Raw genomic sequence first — 21,377 nt, 5'->3', positions numbered from 1 at the left:
TCATCTCAGTTTTAAATGGACGGCCCCTTATTCTCAGATCATGCCCTCTAGTTCTAGTCTCTCCCATCAGTGGAAACATCCTCTCTGCATCCACCTTGTCAAGCCCCCTCATAATCTTATACGTTTCGATAAGATCACCTCTCATTCTTCTGAATTCCAATGAGTAGAGGCCCAACCTACTCAACCTTTCCTCATAAGTCAAACCCCTCATCTCCAGAATCAACCTTGTGAACCTTCACTGAACTGCCTCCAAAGCAAGTATATCCTTTTGTAAATTTTGTTAATTCACTAAGACACTACCGTCTCCCCTGCCACCCTTTGCAACATCTAATTATTACTCCAATGATTCCAGAGTTTTGGTCTCCACTCTCCATCTACTCACCCATTTCTTTATGTAAAGTAGAAATTCCTGATGTTAGTCATAAATGTACCTGTTTGAACCTGTGGTCTCCTGGTCCGACTGCTGCAATTTAATTTAAGGTAATATTCTGGATTTGCCTTTTTTATTCCCTTGACTATCCTACATACTTGTATCAAATCACCTTGAAGGTGCCTCCTGTGCAGGCTGAAAACAACAACAAAACTTGCATTTATACAGTGCCTTTACTGAGACAGGAATTGACAGTGAGCCAAAAAAAGGAGATTTTAGTAGAGGTGGCCAAAAGCTTGGAGCCCAGGTCTCTCCAGTCCTTCCTCATAACTCAGCCCTTTAACACTTGGGTCAGTCTCATAACTCTTCTTTGCACTGCTTCCAGTTTCTGAATGTCTCCCTGGTTTCTTGGCAACTAGAACTGGACACAGCTGTGGTCTAATTGTACAGCTTAATCACAACTTTTTCTGACTTGAATCCTACTGTTTTGGCTCTGTAGTTCAACATTGTGTTGGCTTTGTTGATTGCTGCTCTGCACTGCTTGGACATAAGTGCAGAGTTTACTAAGACTCCTGGGTCTCTTTTAACTTCGCCCACAGCTACTTCAACACCAGTCATGGTGTACGTGTGTCGCCTAGATTTCCTTCCTGATGCGTTACTTTGCACTTGTCTGCAATAAGTTTCATTGGCCATTGTTCTGCCCGTATACTTATTTTGGCCAACTCTGTCTGTAATTTCTGATCTGCCTCCTCTGATTCCAGTGCCCTTCCTAGTTTGGGACCATCTGCAAATTTGACCAGTTTCTGAATCTAAGTCATTCTCGTGAAGTGGAAACACAAGTCCTGGGGAACCTCACTCAGTACAGCGAGAAGTGTGTGGAGAGGCGTCGGGAGTTCATTGATGAGGCCTATAAAAGGCACAGCAGGGAGTCCTGGGCCCAGCGTCGAGGAGTTGCGTGGAGAGGCATCGGGAGTTCGTTGGTGAGGCCTATAAAAGGCACAGCAGGGAGTCCGGGGCCCAGCATTGAGGAGGTGCGTGGAGAGGCGTTGGGAGTTTGTTGGTGAGGCCTATAAAAGACACAGCAGGGAGTCCGGGGCCCAGCGTTGAGGAGGTGCGTGGAGAGGCGTTGGGTGTTTGTTGGTGAGGCCTATAAAAGGCACAGCAGGGAGTCCGGGGCCCAGCGTTGAGGAAGTGTGTGGAGAGGCGTGGCTTGTGCAGCTACAGGGAGAAGGCAAAAAAGAAGTAGAAAGAAACAGAAAGGTGACGTCACAGCCAAAGGGGGTAAGTGATTGGCTGGATTGGTGAGTAGTTTTTCTTTTTTCTCTTCTATAACAGTGTGTAAACTTTAACATTGTTGTTGCCAATTTAAGTATATCTAAGGGTTAAGTCATGGCAGGAGAGCTCGGTCACATGATATGCTCCTCCTGTACCATATGGGAACTCAGGGACACTTCCGGTGTCCCTGACGACTACGTGTGCGGGAAATGTGTCCGCCTCCAGCTCCTGACGGTCTGTGTTACGGAATTGGAGCTGAGGGTGGATTCATTCTGGAGCATCCACGATGCTGAGAATGACGTGAGTAGCATGTGTAGCGAGCTGGTCTTACCACAGGTGAAGGATCCACAGCCAGATAGGGAATGGAAGACCAGCAGGAAGAGCAGTGCAAGGAAGGTAGTGCAGGGGTCCCCTGCGGTCATCCCCCTGCAAAACAGATGCACCATTTTGAGTACTGTTGAGGGGGATGACTCATCAAGGGAGGGCAGCAGCAGCCAATTTCATGGCACCGTGGCTGGCTCTGCTGCACAGGAGGGCAGGAAAAAGAGTGGGAGAGCGATAGTGATAGGGGATTCGATTGTAAGGGGAATGGATAGGCGTTTCTGCGGCCGCAACCGAGACTCCAGGATGGTATGTTGCCTCCCTGGTGCAAGGGTCAAGGATGTCTCGGAGCGGGTGCAGGACATTCTGAAAAGAGAGGGTGAACAGCCAGTGGTCGTGGTGCACATTGGTACCAAAGATATAGGTAAAAAAAGGGATCAGGTCCTACAAGACGAATTTAAGGAGCTAGGAGCTAAATTAAAACGTAGGACCTCAAAAATAGTAATCTCAGGATTGCTACCAGTGCCACGTGCTAGTCAGAGTAGGAATCGCAGGATAGCTCAGATGATTACGTGGCTTGAGCAGTGGTGCAGCAGGGAGGGATTCAAATTCCTGGGGCATTGGAACCGGTTCTGGGGGAGGTGGGACCAGTACAAACCGGACGGTCTGCACCTGGGCAGGACCGGAACCAATGTCCTAGGGGGAGTGTTTGCTAGTGCTGTTGGGGAGGATTTAAACTAATATGGCAGGGGGATGGGAACCAATGCAGGGAGACAGAGGACAACAAAAAGGAGACAAAAGCAAAAGACAGAAAGGAGATGAGTAAAAGTGGAGGGCAGAGAAACCCAAGGCAAAAAACAAAAAGGGCCACTGAATATAAAGGGGCTGCAGGAGGGGTCAAAACTAAAATTCATGGTTTAAAAACTAGTATTAAAACACTCTACCTAAACGCGCACAGCATTCAAAATAAAGTAAATGAGTTGACGGCACAAATCATTACAAATGGGTATGATTTGGTGGCCAGTACAGAAACATGGTTGCAGGGTGGCCAAGACTGGGAATTAAGCATACAGAGGTATCTGACGATTCGGAAAGATAGACAAGAAGGGAAAGGAGGTGGGGTAGCTCTGTTAATAAAGGATAATATCAGGGCAGTTGTGAGAGATGATATTGGCTCTAATGAACAAAATGTTGAATCATTGTGGGTGGAGATTAGAGATCGTAAGGGGAAAAAGTCACTGGTGGGTGTAGTTTATAGGCCCCCAAATAATAACTTCACGGTGGGGAGGGCAATAATCAAGGAAATAATGGAGGCATGTGAAAAAGGAACGGCAGTAATCATGGGGGATTTTAACCTACATATCGATTGGTCAAATCAAATCGCACGGGGTAGCCTGGAGGAGGAATTCATAGAATGTATACGGGATTGTTTCTTAGAACAGTATGTTACAGAACCTACAAGGGAGCAAGCTATCTTAGATCTAGTCCTGTGTAATGAGGAAGGAATAATAAATGATCTCCTAGTAAAAGATCCTCTCGGAATGAGTGATCACAGTATGGTTGAATTTGTAATACAGATTGAGGATGAGGGAGTAGTGTCTCAAATGAGCGTACTATGCTTAAACAAAGGGGACTACAGTGGGATGAGGGCAGAGTTGGCTAAAGTAGACTGGAAACACAGACTAAACGGTGGCACAATTGAGGAACAGTGGAGGACTTTTAAGGAGCTCTTTCATAGTGCTCAACAAAAATATATTCCAGTGAAAAAGAAGGGCAGTAAGAGAAGGGATAACCAGCCGTGGATAACCAAGGAAATAAAGGAGAGTATCAAATTAAAATCCAATGCGTAGAAGGTGGCCAAGGTTAGTGCGAAAATAGAAGATTGGGAAAATTTTAAACGACAGCAAAGAATGACTAAGAAGGCAATAAAGAAAGGAAAGATAGATTACGAAGGTAAACATGCGCAAAACATAAAAACAGATAGTAAAAGCTTTTACAGATATATAAAACGGAAAAGAGTGACTAAAGTAAATGTTGGTCCCTTAGAAGATGAGAAGGGGGATTTAATAATGGGAAATGTGGTAATGGCTGAGACCTTAAACAATTATTTTGCTTCGATCTTCACAGTGGAAGACACAAAAACCATGCCAAAAATTGCTGGTCACAGGAATGTGGGAAGGGAGGACCTTGAGACAATCACTATCACTAGGGGGGTAGTGCTGGACAGGCTAATGGGACTCAAGGTAGACAAGTCCCCTGCCCAGATGAAATGCATCCCAGGGTATTAAAAGAGATGGCGGAAGTTATAGCAGATGCATTCGTTATAATCTACCAAAAGTCTCTGGACTCTGGTGAGGTACCAGTGGATTGGAAAGCAGCTAATGTAACGCCTCTGTTTAAAAAAGGGGGCAGACAAAAGGCAGGTAACTATAGGCCGGTTAGTTTAACATCTGTAGTGGGGAAAATGCTTGAAGCTATCATTAAGGAAGAAATAGCGGGACATCTAGATAGGAATAGTGCAATCAAGCAGACGCAACATGGATTCATGAAGGGGAAATCATGTTTAACTAATTTACTGGAATTCTTTGAGGATGTAACGAGCATGGTGGATAGAGGTGTACCGATGGATGTGGTGTATTTAGATTTTCAAAAGACATTCGATAAGGTAGAAACATAGAAACATAGAAAATAGGTGCAGGAGTAGGCCATTCGGCCCTTCTAGCCTGCACCGCCATTCAATGAGTTCATGGCTGAACATGCAACTTCAGTACCCCATTCCTGCTTTCTCACCATACCCCTTGATTCCCCTAATAGTAAGGACTTCATCTAACTCCTTTTTGAATATATTTAGTGAATTGGCCTCAACAACTTTCTGTGGTAGATAATTCCACAGGTTCACCACTCTCTGGGTGAAGAAATTCCTCCTCATCTCGGTCCTAAATGGCTTCCCCCTTATCCTTAGACTGTGTCCCCTGGTTCTGGACTTCCCCAACATTGGGAACATTCTTCCTGCATCTAATCTGTCTAACCCCGTCAGAATTTTAAACGTTTCTATGAGGTCCCCTCTCATTCTTCTGAACTCCAGTGAATACAAGCCCAGTTGATCCAGTCTTTCTTGATAGGTCAGTCCCGCCATCCCGGGAATCAGTCTGGTGAACCTTCGCTGCACTCCCTCAATAGCAAGAATGTCCTTCCTCAGGTTAGGAGACCAAAACTGTACACAATACTCCAGGTGTGGCCTCACCAAGGCCCTGTACAATTGTAGCAACACCTCCCTGCCCTTGTACTCAAATCCCCTCGCTATGAAGGCCAACATGCCATTTGCTTTCTTAACCGCCTGCTGTACCTGCATGCCAACCTTCAATGACTGATGTACCATGACACCCAGGTCTCTTTGCACCTCCCCTTTTCCTAATCTGTCACCATTCAGATAATAGTCTGTCTCTCTGTTTTTACCACCAAAGTGGATAACCTCACATTTATCCACATTATACTTCATCTGCCATGCATTTGCCCACTCACCTAACCTATCCAAGTCGCTCTGCAGCCTCATAGAATCCTCCTTGCAGCTCACACTGCCACCCAACTTAGTGTCATCCGCAAATTTGGAGATACTACATTTAATCCCCTCGTCTAAATCATTAATGTACAGTGTAAACAGCTGGGGCCCCAGCACAGAACCTTGCGGTACCCCACTAGTCACTGCCTGCCATTCTGAAAAGTCCCCATTTACTCCTACTCTTTGCTTCCTGTCTGACAACCAGTTCTCAATCCATGTCAGCACACTACCCCCAATCCCATGTGCTTTAACTTTGCACATTAATCTCTTGTGTGGGACCTTGTCGAAAGCCTTCTGAAAGTCCAAATATACCACATCAACTGGTTCTCCCTTGTCCACTCTACTGGAAACATCCTCAAAAAATTCCAGAAGATTTGTCAAGCATGATTTCCCTTTCACAAATCCATGCTGACTTGGACCTATCATATTACCTCTTTCCAAATGCACTGCGATGACATCCTTAATAATTGATTCCATCATTTTACCCACTACCGATGTCAGGCTGACCGGTCTGTAATTCCCTGTTTTCTCTCTCCCTCCTTTTTTAAAAAGTGGGGTTACATTGGCTACCCTCCACTCCATAGGAACTGATCCAGAGTCAATGGAATGTTGGAAAATGACTGTCAATGCATCCACTATTTCCAAGGCCACCTCCTTAAGTACTCTGGGATGCAGTCCATCAGGCCCTGGGGATTTATCGGCCTTCAATCCCATCAATTTCCCCAACACAATTTCCCGACTAATAAGGATTTCCCTCAGTTCCTCCTCCTTACTCGACCCTCCAACCCCTTTTATATCCGGAAGGTTGTTTGTGTCCTCCTCAGTGAATACCGAACCAAAGTACTTGTTCAATTGGTCCGCCATTTCTTTGTTCCCCATTATGACTTCCCCTGATTCTGACTGCAGGGGACCTACGTTTGTCTTTACTAACCTTTTTCTCTTTACATATCTATAGAAACTTTTGCAATCCGTCTTAATGTTCCCTGCAAGCTTCTTCTCGTACTCCATTTTCCCTGCCCTAATCAAACCCTTTGTCCTCCTCTGCTGAGTTGCCACACAAAAGGTTACTGCAGAAGATAAGGGTATGCGGAGTCAGAGGAAATGTTTTAGCATGGATAGAGAATTGGCTGGCGAACAGAAAGCAGAGAGTCGGGATAAATGGGTCCTTTTCTGGTTGGAAATCGGTGGTTAGTGGTGTGCCACAGAGATCGGTGCTGGGACCACAACTGTTTACAATATACATAGATGACCTGGAAGAGGGGACAGAGTGTATTGTAACAAAATTTGCAGATGACACAAAGATTAGTGGGAAAGCGGGTTGTGTAGAGGACACAGAAAGGCTGCAAAGAGATTTAGATAGGTTAAGCGAATGAGCTAAGGTTTGGCAGATGGAATACAATGTCGGAAAGTGGGAGGTCATCCACCTTGGGAAAAAAAACAGTAAAAGAGAATATTATTTGAATTGGGAGAAATTACAACATGCTGCGGTGCAGAGGGACCTGGGGGTCCTTGTGCATGAATCCCAAAAAGTTAGTTTGCAGGTGCAGCAGGTAATCAGGAAGGCAAATGGAATGTTGGTCTTCATTGCGAGAGGGATGGAGTACAAAAGCAGGGAGGTCCTTCTGCAACTGTATCGGGTATTGGTGAGGCCGCAGCACCTGGAGTACTGCATGCAGTTTTGGTCACCTTACTTAAGGAAGGATATACTAGCTTTGGAGGCGGTACAGAGACGATTCACGAGGCTGATTCCGGAGATGAGGGGGTTACCTTATGATGATAGATTGAGTAGACTGGGTCTTTACTCGTTGGAGTTCAGAAGGATGAGGGGGGATCTTATAGAAACATTTAAAATAATGAAAGGGATAGACAAGATAGAGGCAGAGAGATTGTTTCCACTGGTCGGGGAGACTAGAACTAGGGGGCACAACCTCAAAATATGGGGGAGCCAATTTAAAACCGAGTTGAGAAGGAATTTCTTCTCCCAAAGGGTTGTGAATCTGTGGAATTCTCTGCCCAAGGAAGCAGTTGAGGCTAGCTCATTGAATGTATTCAAGTATTGATTTTTAACCAATAAGGGAATTAAGGGTTACGGGGAGCGGGCGGATAAGTGGAGCTGAGTCCACGGCCAGATCAGCCATGATCTTATTGAATGGCGGAGCAGGCTCGAAGGGCTAGATGGCCTACTCCTGTTCCTAATTCTTATGTTCTTATGTTCTTATAGTACTTCCTCCCAGCCCGATATAATTTCTCTACGAAGTACCCATTGTTTTCTAACTTTCAGCCAATTACTTAACTATAGTTTTAAGTTTAATTAATAGACTTTCATATGGAGCTTATCATGATCTGATATACATAGAAACATCTGATCACAGCCTGATATGTACAGAATTCTGATTACAGCCTGATATTGTATATTTATCACAGACTTGTATGTAAGCGATGCTGATCATCTAACACAATACAGTACACAGATCATAATATACAGAAAACTGTTCACAATCTGATATATACAAAATAATGATCATATACACCGTTTACTGATCATTATCTGATATGTACAAGAAATTCTGATCACCATCTGATCTGTGCAGTGTACTGATCACAGTCTGATATACGCAGTATATTGATCACAGTCCAATATATACAGTATACCGATCACAGTCCAATATATACAATGTACCGATCACAGTCTCATATATACTGTATATTGATCACAATCCAATGTATATAATATACCAATCACAGTCCAATGTATCTGATCTGTGTGGTATACTGATCACAGTCTGATATACGCAGTATATTGATCACAGTCCAATATATACAGTATACCGATCACAGTCCAATATATTACAATGTACCAATCACAGTCTCATATATACAGTATATTGATCACAATCCAATGTATATAATATACCAATCACAGTCCAATGTATATAATATACCGATCACAGTTCAATGTATACAGTATACCGATCAGAGTCTGATATATACATTACACTGATCAGTCTGATATATACAGTATACCGATCACAGTACAATATATACAGTATATTGATCACAATCTGATACATACAATATACCGATCACAGTCTGATATATACAATATATTGATCACAGTCCAATGTATATAGTATATCGATCATAATCTGATATATACGGTATACTGATCACAGTCTTATATATACAATATATTGATCACAGTCTAATATATACAATATATTGATCAAAGTACAATATATACAGTATACTGATCACAATCCGATACATACAGTATACTGATCATAGTCTGATATAGATAGTATACCGATCACAGTCTGATATATATAGTATACCGATTACAGTGTGATATATACAATATACCGAACACAGTCTGATATATACAGTATACCGATCACAGTCCGATATATACCATATACCGATCACAGTCCAATATATACAATATACAGATCACAGTCTGATATATACAGTATACTGATCACAGTCTGGTATATAGAAACATAGAAATTTACAGCGCAGAAGGAGGCCATTTCAGTTCATCGTGTCCATGCTGGCCAACAAAAAACCGCACAGCCCTTGTTCAGCAGCCCTAAAGGTTACATATAAACCTATGGACAATGACGGAAAGGCAAAGAGCACCCAGCCCAACCAGTCCGCTTTACACAACTGCGACACCCCTTATACTGAAACATTCTACACTCCACCCCAACTGAAGCCATGTGATCTCCTGGGAGAGGCAAAAACCAGATAAAAACCCAGGCCAATTTTGGGAGAAAAAATCTGGGAAAATTCCTCTCCGACCCATCCAGGCGATCGAAACTAGTCCAGGAGATCACCCTGGCCATATTCAATTCCCTGCAGTACTTACCATTATATCTGCGCCATCCAACAAAAGGTCATCCAGTCTAATCCCAATTACCAGCTCTAGGCCCGTAACCCTGCAGGTTATGGTACTTTAAGTGCCCATCCAACCACCTCTTAAAAGTGGTGAGGGTTTCTGCATCCACCACTCTTCCAGGCAACGAGTTCCAGATCCCCACAACCCTCTGCATAAAGAAGCCCCCCCCCTCAAATCCCCTCTAAACTTTCCAACAACCACCTTCAAACTATGCCCCCTCGTAATAAACCCCTTCACCAATGGAAATAGGCCCTTACTATCCACTATGTCCAGGCCCCTCAATATTTTGTACACCTCAATGAGATCTCCTCTCAACCTCCTTTGTTCCAAGGAGAACAAACCCAGCCTATCCAATCTGTCCTCATAACTAAGATTCTCCATTCCAGGCAGCATCCTAGTAAATCTCCTTTGCATCCTCTCGAGTGCAATCACATTCTTCCTATAATACGGCGACCAGAACTGCACGCAGTACTCCAGCTGTGGCCTAACCAAAATATTATACAATTTAAGCATAACCTCCCTGCTCTTATATGCTAATAAAGGCAAGCATTCCGTATGCCTTCTTAACCACCTTATTCACCTGGCCTGCTACTTTCAGGGATCTGTGGACAAGCATTCCAAGGTCCCTTTGTTCAACCATTCTAGTAAGTGGCCTACCGCTTAATGTGTATACCCTTTCCTTATTAGCCCTCCAAAGTGCATCACCTCACACTTCTCTGAATTAAATTCCATTTGCCATTGCTCTGCCCACCTGACCAGTAGATGGATATCCTCCTGCAGCCCATGACTCTCCTCTTCATTATCAACCACACAGCCAATTTTAGTGTCGTCTGTAAACTTCTTAATCATACTCCCTATATTCAAATCTAAATCGTTGATATATACCACAAAAAGCAAGGGACCCAGTACTGAGCCTTGCAGAACCCGACTGGAAACATCCTTCCAGTCACAAAGAAATCCATCAACCATTACCCTTTGCTTCCTACCTCCAAGCCAATTTTGGATCCAACTTGCCATTTTGCCGTGGATTCCATGGGCTTTAACGTTCATGACCAGTCCACCACGTGGGACCTTATTAAAAGCTTTGCTTAAGTCCATATATACTACATCCTACGCACTACCCTCATCGACCCTCTTGGTTACCTCCTCAAAAAATTCAATCAGGTTAGTCAAACACAATCTTCCCTTAACAAATCCGTGCTGACTGTCCCTAATTAATTCTTGCCTTTCCAAATGTAGATTTATCCTGTCTTTCAGGATTTTTTCCAATAATTTTCCCACCACTGAGGTTAGGCTGACAGACCTGTAATTACTCGGCCTGTCCCTTTCTCCCTTCTTAAACAAGAGTACTACATTAGCAGTCCTCCAATCCTCCGGCACCATGTCCAGATCAAAGAGGACTGGAAAATGATGGTTAAGGCCTCTGCTATTTCCTCTTTTACTTCGCTCAACAGCCTGGGATGCATTTCATCCGGGCCTGGGGACTTATCCACTTTCAAAGCTGCAAAACCCCTTCATACTTCCTCTCTGACTATATTTATTTCATCCAGAAGATCTCACTCCTCCTCAATAGCAGTATCTGCATTGCCCCTTTCCATTGTGAAAACAGATGCAAAGTATTGGTTAAGAACCCTCCCAACATTTTCCGCCTCCACACAAAGATTACCCTCATGGTCTCCAATAGTCCCTACGCTTTCTTTAGTTACCCTCTTACTCTTAATATATTTATAGAACATCTTAGGGTTTTCCTTAATTTTACTGGCCAAGAATTTCTCCTGCTTTCTCTTAGCATTCCTAATATCCTTTTTAATTTTGCCTCTTAACTTTCTATATTCCTCTAAAGATTCTAAAGTATTTAGCCATTGGTATATGACATAAGCGTCCTTTTTTTTCTTAATCCCCCCCCTGTAAGTCCCTAGACATCCAGGGGGCTCTAGAATTATTTTTCCCAGCCTTTTTCTTTAAGGGCACATGTTTGGCCTGTACCTTCCGGATCTCCTCCTTGAATGTCTCCCACTGTTCCGACATTGATTTACCCACAAGTAGCTGTTTCCAGTTCACTATGGCCAAATCACTCCTTAACTTAGCAAATTAGCTTTTCCCCAATTCAGAACTTTTATTCCAGGCCTATCCTTGTCCTTATCCATAACCAACTTGAATCTGACTGAATTATGGTCACTGGCACCCAAGTGCTCTCCCACTAATACCCCTTCAACCTGCCCAACTTCATTCCCCAAAACTAAATCAAAGACCCCCACCTCCTTTCGTATTGGGCTTGCTACATACTGACTCAAAAAGTTCTCTTTAATGCATTTAAGAATTCCGCACCCTCTATACCCTTCACACTAAATTTGTCCCAATCAATATACAATATACCAATCACAGTTTGATATATACAATATACCGATCACAGTCTGGTATATACAATATACTGATCACAGTCCAATATATAAAATATACCGATCACGGTCCGATATATACAGTATACCGATCATAGTCTAGTACATACAATATACCGATCACATTCTCGTATATACAATATACCGATCACAGTCTGATATATACAATATACAGATCACACTCTGATTTACTGTTATGCCTTTTAACTTGTCACTCACTCTTCCGTTTTCTCTCCAGGATTTGCTGCATTTGACAGAGTCCAATCTGAGGCAGCTGGGAATTCAGAACCAGACACACAGGACTCATATTGTATCCAGCATCTTCCAGCTTCAGGAGAGGGAGAGACGGAAAGGTAGATCAGCACTAAACCTTTACGGTGTGTGTGTGTGTGTGTGTGTGTGTGTGGAGGGACAGTCATTTACAAACTAATTGGCTCAGATTTCAGTCATTGTAGACTATCATTGGGCCGTGGTCCAGGTCCATGTTCACTGGGGGGTTGATACACGTTTTCTGCTGAAATTATCCTCCCTCATGATAATGATCCAATTATAATGAAAGCTTGGTCGTGAATAAAATGCATCAATAATTGTTAGCCATGGTTCAGTTGACAGCACTCTCACCTCGGAGTCAGAAGGTTGTGGGTTCAAGCCCCAAATCCAGCAACTTGAGCTCAATATCTAGGCTGACACTGTGGGAGTGCTGCACTGTCGGAGGTGCCGTGACGAGACGTAAAGTCAAGGCCCCGTCTGCCCTCTCGGGTAGATGTAAACGATCCCATGGCACTATTCGAAGAAGAGCAAAGGAGTTCTCCCTGGTGCCCAGGCTGTGATATATATCCCTCAATCAACACCTGAAAACAGAAGCTGTGTGTGGGAGCTTGCTGTGGGTGAATTGACTGCCACGTTTCGTACATCACAACAGTGACTACACTTCAAATGTACATCATTGGCTGTAAAGCGCTTTGGAACGTCCTGAATTTGAGAAAGGCGTTATATACCTGCAAGTCTTTCTTTCTTTTCTTTAGTTTTCCTCCCAAGGTTTATCCCCACGATTTGTACTGACCAAGTGATGACCCAGGGTGAGCCTGCTAATCTCAATGGGCACCATCAGCGCAGCTGTGTTTTGGGAGTGTGTTTTTGTTAGGATAAGACAAACTGCACTACCTTTCCCACCGCTCCACTGATGTGAACAACAATAAGGATTCGTTAAATCCTCCTGCAGAACGGAAAGGATTACTGTGATGGCGAAATCATTGTGCTTGCAACAATCCCAGCTGTCGGTTGACATTTCTGACTGATCCAGAGTATTTATCTGTATTGTGTTCAAGTACAACAGTGACTACACTTCAAAAGTGCTTCAATGGGCGCAAAGCGCTTTGGGACGCCCTGAGGTCATGACAGGCGCTGACTAAATGCAAGTTGTTTCTTTCTGTTCAACATGGTGCTGATTAATTTTTCTGACTTTTTTTAATTCATCGAGGCGAGGGATCTTAGTGCTTGGAATTAGAACAGTTTTGGGACGTAATATTGAACCTGAGCACTTTCCTGATGGGCAGTGCATGGCCAGCTCAGAATAAAACTCTCCATGCTTGGCTCGAACTCCAACCGCAGAATATTCAAGTTGCACCAGCGGGAACTTTTCATTTCCCACATCATCTTTGTTGCCAATTGAGTACCAATTTGTGCTGAATTATTGTGCAGTTTGATGCCATTGACCAGAGGACACCAGCTATGGGGTTGTAACTGTCCAAACTCATTTCACAGAGGACCCCTATGGATCAAAGGTGTCGGCTATGGCTCAGTGGTAGCACCCTTACTGCTGGGTCAGAAGGTTGTGGGTTCAAGTCCCATTCCATGGGATTGAGCAGATAGTCTAGCTTGACCCCACCCCTCCAGTGCAGTGCTGAGGGAGTGCTGCACTGTCGGAAGTGCCGTATTTCGGACGAGACGTTAGACCGAGGCCCCTGCCTGTCCTTTCAGATGGATGTAAAAGATCCCATGGCATTATTTCAAAGAAGAGCAGCAGAGTTTTCCACGGAGTACTGGCCAATATTATCCCATTGCCATTTATGGGACCTTGCTGTGCGCAAAGTGGCTGCCGTGTTTCCTACATTGCAACAGTGACTACACTTCAAAAGTACTTAATTTGTTGTAAAGTGCTTTGGGACGTCCTGAGGCTATGAAAGGTGCTATATAAATGCAAGACTTACTTTCTTCTGTCCAGTATTGAAATGAGATACAGGTAGTATATTAGACCAGGTTAAAACTCGTGTCCCAAAGTCCCTCATAAAATGAATGGATGGAAAATCACGGGTTGTGTTGTCCACAATTTCCCTCCTAGTGCTATTCACCAGAAGCATCGGCAGATCACAGATACACCCCAATACTCCAATAGCCTTGGTCAGACGGAACCCCACTTGGATGATGAAGGAGCTCCATAATTGCAAGAGGCGACTTTAGCTTTCCTTCCTGCTCTCCTCTGCCAAAACTGCTCACTATTCCAGGATCATCCTGGAATGCAAAGATAATCCACAGCATCTTTTTTCTACTGTTAACCGTCTTCTTAAACCCCTCTCCCCTGCCTCCTCCACCCTCCCCTCCTACAACAAGTGCGAGGAGCTCATGGACTTCTTTGTCACTAAGATTGAGACCATCCGATCAGCGACCTCTGCCAGTTCCTTCCCCTCCCCTAGCCCACCGAGCCAAATTTCCTCTAAAGTTCCCCCTGCCCGAGCCCTGAAATCGCATCATTCTCTCATTTCTTTCCTATCTGCTGTCATGCTCTCCCTGAGCTCATCTTGTCCATGAGACCCACATCCTGCTCCCTTGACCCTATTCCCACCAAACTGCTGATCACCCAACATCCCTTCCTGATCCCCAAGTTAGCTGATATTGTTAATGGTGGATTCGTTGGGCAATACTCATTGTCTAAGCTCACCCATGATAGGGAGGAGTACCAGAGGGCCTGCACCCCAGCAAAGAGTCATCACATTTGTCGAGCCAAAATAAAATCACATCATTACAGTTTAAATAACTGACACTGTTCATACAGATGTGTATTTGAACCAGCAGCCATTAGACTGGAGTACAATGATGTACAGTGTGGCAGGAAATATCAGTTGGCAAAGAGCATTGAGAAACATTGCTGTCACATTCGTTGCAGATGCAGCAGATAATGTGTTTATTGCAATTCATTTATGGTTTCAGAGCAAAGCATAGCAGGATATATCTACAAAATGAGGCTTTTACTTGCTCTGTAGGCTAAATCATTAATCATTAACAGCAGCCATCACCGGACAGGGAATTAGTTTATGGGCTAACAGAAGGAATCTAAGGACAAAACCCTTCCTAAGGCTTCACCCCAGGAATTCACTTCTCCTTCCACGCTTTCTCATTCTCCAGTTTTCTCCTCTCCTGATGGGATTCACTGCTTGTGGATGCGCGATTCCACAGGAGTTGGCCATTCTTCGCCCCCGAGTGCTGGCAGGCCATTCAACTGTGGAGTGCATCACGCGTGCACCAGAACCCATCCTTTCCCAACTTCCACTCAGAGAATCATGGCATGATACAGCACAGAATGAGCGTCTTAAAGGAGGAGAGAGAGGTAGAGAGACCTAGAGATTTAGAGCGAAAATTCCAGGGCTTGGGGCCTAGATAGGTGAAAGCACGGCTGCCAGTGGTGGGGCAAAGGAAATCGGGGATGACTTGGATGTATATCGCCGTTCCTTCATCGCCGCTGGAATCGTTACTTAACATCATTCGGCCTGCAGTGTCTATGCTGGCTGTTTGCTCGAGCTATCCAATTAATCCCATTCTTCTGCTCTTTCCCCATAATCTTGTCAATATTTTCCCTTCAAGTATTTATCCAATTCTCTTTTGAATGTTATTATTGAATCTGCTTCCATTGGGTTTTCCGGCAGTGCATTCCAGATCCCAACAACTCACGGGAGTCACGGCATCTTTCCCATCTTCACTGAGGCCCATCGTAGCACTTCGAACTAGCGCCCCATCTAAAATCGGCTAAATCATTACATGTTATGGTTCCAGCATGGCACCTTTTGGTCTGTATGGGTAGAGCTACTCATAGCAGAGCCACCACTGTGATGGTCCAGTCAGGGCATTTAAACTGTCACATAAGAACATAAGGAATAGGAGCAGGAGTAGGTCATTGGCCCCTCGAACCTCCTCCGCCATTCAATAAGATCATGATTGATCTGATCTTGGCCTCAACTCCACTTTCCTGCCCTCTCCCCATAACCCTTGACTCCCCTGTAGTTCAAAAATCTGTCTATCTTCACCTTAAACATATTCAATGACCCAGCCTCCACAGTTCTCTGGCATAGAGAATTCCAAAGATTCACAATCCTCTGGGAGAAGAAATTCCTCCTCATCTCTGTCTTAAATGAGTGGCCCATTATTCTGAAACTATACCTCCTAGTTCTAGATTCCCCCATGAGGGGAAACAGCCTCTCAGCATCTACCCTGTCCAGTCCCCTCAGAATCTTATACATTTCAATAAACTCACCTCTCATTCTTCTAAACTCCAATGAGTATAGGCCCAAGCTGCTCAACCTTTCCTCATAAGACAACCCCTTCATCTCAGGACTCAACCAAGTGAACCCTTGAAAGGAGTCAAGGGTTATGGGGAGTGGGCGGAGAAGTGGAGTTGAAGCCAGGATCAGATCAGCCATGATCTTATTGAATAGGAGCAGGAGGAGAAATAGGAGCAGGAGCAGGCTCGAGGGGCCAAATGGCCTCCTCCTGCTCCTATTTCTTATGTTCTTATGTTCTTCTCCAATGCAAGTGTATCCCTCCTTAAAGAAGGTGACCAAAACTGTACGCAGTACTCCAGGTGTGGTCTCACCAATGCCCTGTACAGTTGTAGCAGGACTTCCCTACTTTTATACTCCATCCCCCTTTGCAATAAAGGCCAACATTCCATTTGCCTTCCTAATTACTTGCTGTACCTGCATACTAACTCACAGCTCACTCTTTCACAAGGCCTTGTGTTTGCCTGACAGTAGTGAAAGTACCAGGGTAGCTTGAACAGCTTCTGATGTTTCTATGCTATCCTATTTTATAACGTTCTGCTGCCCTTCTTCAGCTAGCGAGCAGATTCCATGCCGGCTGTCAGCATTGCTCCAAACCGATTAAGAGACATAGAAACATAGAAACATAGAAAATAGGTGCAGGAGCAGGCCATTCAGCCCTTCTAGCCTGCACCGCCATTCAATGAGTTCATGGCTGAACATGAAACTTCAGTACCCCATTCCTGCTTTCTCGCCATAACCCTTGATCCCCCGAGTAGTAAAGACTTCATCTAACTCCCTTTTGAATATATTTAGTGAATTGGCCTCAACTACTTTCTGTGGTAGAGAATTCCACAGGTTCACCACTCTCTGGGTGAAGAAGTTTCTCCTCATCTCGGTCCTAAATGGCTTACCCCTTATCCTCAGACTGTGACCCCTGGTTCTGGACTTCCCCAACATTGGGAACATTCTTCCTGCATCTAACCTGTCTAAACACGTCAGAATTTTAAACGTTTCCATGAAGTCCCCTCTCATTCTTCTGAACTCCAGTGAATACAAGCCCAGTTGATCCAGTCTTTCTTGATAGGTCAGTCCCGCCATCCCGGGAATCAGTCTGGTGAATCTTCGCTGCACTCCCTCAATAGCAAGAATGTCCTTCCTCAAGTTAGGAGACCAAAACTATACTCCAGGTGTGGCCTCACCAAGGCCCTGTACAACTGTAGCAACACCTCCCTGCCCCTGTACTCAAATCCCCTCACTATGAAGGCCAACATGCCATTTGCTTTCTTAACCGCCTGCTGTACCTGCATGCTAACCTTCAATGACTGATGTACCATGACACCCAGGTCCCTTTTCCTAATCTGTCACCATTCAGATAATAGTCTGTGTCTCTGTTTTATCCACATTATAGTTCATCTGCCATGCATTTGCCCACTCACCTAACCTATCCAAGTCACTCTGCAGCCTAATAGCATCCTCCTCGCAGCTCACACTGCCACCCAACTTAGTGTCATCCGCAAATTTGGAGATACTGCATTTAATCCCCTCATCTAAATCATTAATGTACAATGTAAACAGCTGGGGCCCCAGCACAGAACCTTGCGGCACCCCACTAGTCACTGCCTGCCATTCTGAAAAGTACCCGTTTACTCCTACTCTTTGCTTCCTGTCTGACAACCAGTTCTCAATCCACGTCAGCACACTACACCCAATCCCATGTGCTTTAACTTTGCACATTAATCTCTTGTGTGGGACCTTGTCGAAAGCCTTCTGACAGTCCAAATATACCACATCAACTGGTTCTCCTTTGTCCACTTTACTGGAAACATCCTCAAAAAATTCCAGAAGATTTGTCAAGCATGATTTCCCTTTCACAAATCCATGCTGACTTGGACCTATCATGTCACCATTTTCCAGATGCACTGCTATGACATCCTTAATAATTGATTCCATCATTTTACCCACTACTGAGGTCAGGCTGACCGGTCTATAATTCCCTGTTTTCTCTCTCCCTCCTTTTTTAAAAAGTGGGGTTACATTGGCTCCCCTCCACTCCATAGGAACTGATCCAGAGTCAATGGAATGTTGGAAAATGACTGTCAATGCATCCGCTATTTCCAAGGTCACCTCCTTAAGTATTCTGGGATGCAGTCCATCAGGCCCTGGAGATTTATCGGCCTTCAATCCCATCAATTTCCCCAACACAATTTCCCGACTAATAAAGATTTCCCTCAGTTCCCCCTCCTTACTAGACCCTCTGACCCCTTTTATATCCGGAAGGTTGTTTGTATCCTCCTTAGTGAATACCGAACCAAAGTACTTGTTCAATTGGTCTGCCATTTTTTTGTTCCCCGTTATGACTTCCCCTGATTCTGACTGCAGGGGACCTACGTTTGTCTTTACTAACCTTTTTCTCTTTACATACCTATAGAAACTTTTGCAATCCGCCTTAATGTTCCCTGCAAGCTTCTTCTCGTACTCCATTTTCCCTGCCCTAATCAAACCCTTTGTCCTCCTCTGCTGAGTTCTAAATTTCTCCCAGTCCCCAGGTTCGCTGCTATTTCTGGCCAATTTGTATGCCACTTCCTTGGCTTTAATACTATCCCTGATTTCCCTAGATAGCCACGGTTGAGCCACCTTCCCTTTTTTATTTTTACGCTAGACAGGAATGTACAATTGTTGTCATTCATCCATGCGGTCTCTAAATGTCTGCCATTGCCCATCCACAGTCAACCCCCTAAGTATCATTCGCCAATCTATCCTAGCCAATTCACGCCTCATACCTTCAAAGTTACCCTTCTTTAAGTTCTGGACCATGGTCTCTGAATTTACTGTTTCATTCTCCATCCTAATGCAGAATTCCACCATATTATGGTCACTCTTCCCCAAGGGGCCTCGCACAATGAGATTGCTAATTAATCCTCTCTCATTACACAACACCCAGTCTAAGATGGCCTCCCCCCAAGTTGGTTCCTCAACATATTGGTCTACAAAACCATCCCTTATGCACTCCAGGAAATCCTCCTCCACCGTATTGCTTCCAGTTTGGCTAGCCCAATCTATGTGCATATTAAAGTCACCCATTATAACTGCTACACCTTTATTGCATGCACCCCTAATTTCCTGTTTGATGCCCTCCCCAACATCCCTATTACTGTTTGGAGGTCTGTACACAACTCCCACTAACGTTTTTTGCCCTTTGGTATTCTGCAGCTCTACCCATATAGATTCCACATCATCCAAGCTAATGTCTTTCCTAACTATTGCATTAATCTCCTCTTTAACCAGCAATGCTACCCCACCTCCTTTTCCTTTTATTCTATCCTTCCTGAATGTTGAATACCCCTGAATGTTGAGTTCCCAGCCCTGATCATCCTGGAGCCACGTCTCCGTAATCCCAATTACATCATATTTGTTAACATCTATTTGCACAATTAATTCATCCACCTTATTGCGGATACTCCTTGCATTAAGACACAAAGCCTTCAGGCTTGTTTTTTTAACACCCTTTGTCCTTTTAGAATTTTGCTGTACAGTGGCCCTTTTTGTTCTTTGCCTTGGGTTTCTCTGCCCTCCACTTTTCCTCATCTCCTTTCTGTCTTTTGCTTTTGGCTCCTTTTTGTTTCCCTCTGTCTCCCTGCATTGGTTCCCATCCCCCTGCCATATTAGTTTAAATCCTCCCCAACAGCACTAGCAAACACTCCCCCTAGGACATTCGTTCCGGTCCTGCCCAGGTGCAGACCGTCCAGTTTGTACTGGTCCCACCTCCCCCAGAACCGGTCCCAATGCCCCAGGAATTTGAATCCCTCCCTGCTGCACCACTGCTCAAGCCACGTATTCATCTGCGCTATCCTGCGATTCCTACTCTGACTATCACGTGGCATTGGTAGCAATCCCGAGATTACTACTTTTGAGGTCCTACTTTTTAATTTAGCTCCTAGCTCCTTAAATTCGTTTCGTAGGACCTCATCCCTTTTTTTACCTATGTCGTTGGTACCAATGTGCACCACGACAACTGGCTGTTCTCCCTCCCATTTCAGAATGTCCTGCACCCGCTCCGAGACATCCTTGACCCTTGCACCAGGGAGGCAACATACCATCCTGGAGTCTCGGTTGCGGTCGCAGAAACGCCTATCTATTCCCCTTACAATTGAATCCCCTATCACTATTGCTCTCCCACTCTTTTTCTTGTCCTCCTGTGCAGCAGAGCCAGCCATGGTGCATGAACTTGGCTGCTGCTGCCCTCCCCTGATGAGTCATTCCCCTCAACAGTACTCAAAGTGGTATATCTGTTTTGCAGGGGGATGACCACAGGGGACCCCTGCACTACCTTCCTTGCACTACTCTTCCTGCTGGTCTTCCATTCCCTATCTGGCTGTGGACCCTTTCCCTGCGGTAAGACCAACTCACTACACGTGATACTCACGTCATTCTCAGCATCGTGGATGCTCCAGAGTGAATCCACCCTCAGCTCCAATTCCGTAACGCGGACCGTCAGGAGCTTGAGGTGGATACACTTCCCGCACACGTAGTCGTCAGGGACACCGGAAGCGTCCCTGAGTTCCCACATGGTACAGGAGGAGCATAACACCCAACCGAGCTCTCCTGCCATGACTGAACCCTTAGATACACTTAAATTGGCAACAACATAATTGTTCACAGGATGGGTGGGTCTCCCTATCGATATTTTTTTCATCTGAGCTTTGAGGAAAAGTTAGAAAAACTCAGATGCTACAACCTCAAAGAGTCGAATGGCAGTGGACCATTTTTTAAAAACGCATTCGTTTACAGGACGTGGCAAGGTCGGCATTTATTGCCCATCCTTAATTGCCCTTGAGAAGATGATGGTGAGTCGCCTTCTTGAACTGCTGCAGTCTGTATGGTGAAGGTATTCCCACAGCGCTGACTTTGTCGTAGCAGACAAAATTTGACACTGAGCCACATCAGATATATGGGAGAATGACAAAAAGCTTTGCCAAATAGATGGGTATTAAGGAGCATCTTAAAAGAGGAGAGAGAGGTGGAGAGA

At 44.6% G+C, this 21,377-nt stretch overlaps 1 protein-coding gene across 4 annotated transcripts in view; it reads left to right on the top strand.

Moving 5' to 3' along the window:
* Positions 1-21,377, top strand: part of bcar3 (BCAR3 adaptor protein, NSP family member) — a 266,163-nt gene that overhangs the window by 110,432 nt on the left and 134,354 nt on the right. For 3 of the 4 annotated variants that reach the window (XM_070886616.1, XM_070886614.1, XM_070886615.1), the window contains exon 3: positions 12,058-12,172. In XM_070886616.1, coding sequence (XP_070742717.1) covers positions 12,058-12,172 — 115 coding nt within the window. Of the gene's footprint in view, positions 1-12,057; positions 12,173-20,732; positions 20,744-21,377 lie in introns of those variants that run through there. The other variant, XM_070886619.1, reaches the window with a different exon arrangement.

The sequence above is a fragment of the Pristiophorus japonicus genome, chromosome 8 (genome assembly GCF_044704955.1).
Source record: "Pristiophorus japonicus isolate sPriJap1 chromosome 8, sPriJap1.hap1, whole genome shotgun sequence".
NCBI classification, from domain to species: domain Eukaryota; kingdom Metazoa; phylum Chordata; class Chondrichthyes; family Pristiophoridae; genus Pristiophorus; species Pristiophorus japonicus.
This window is presented reverse-complemented; position numbering and strand designations above follow the sequence as displayed.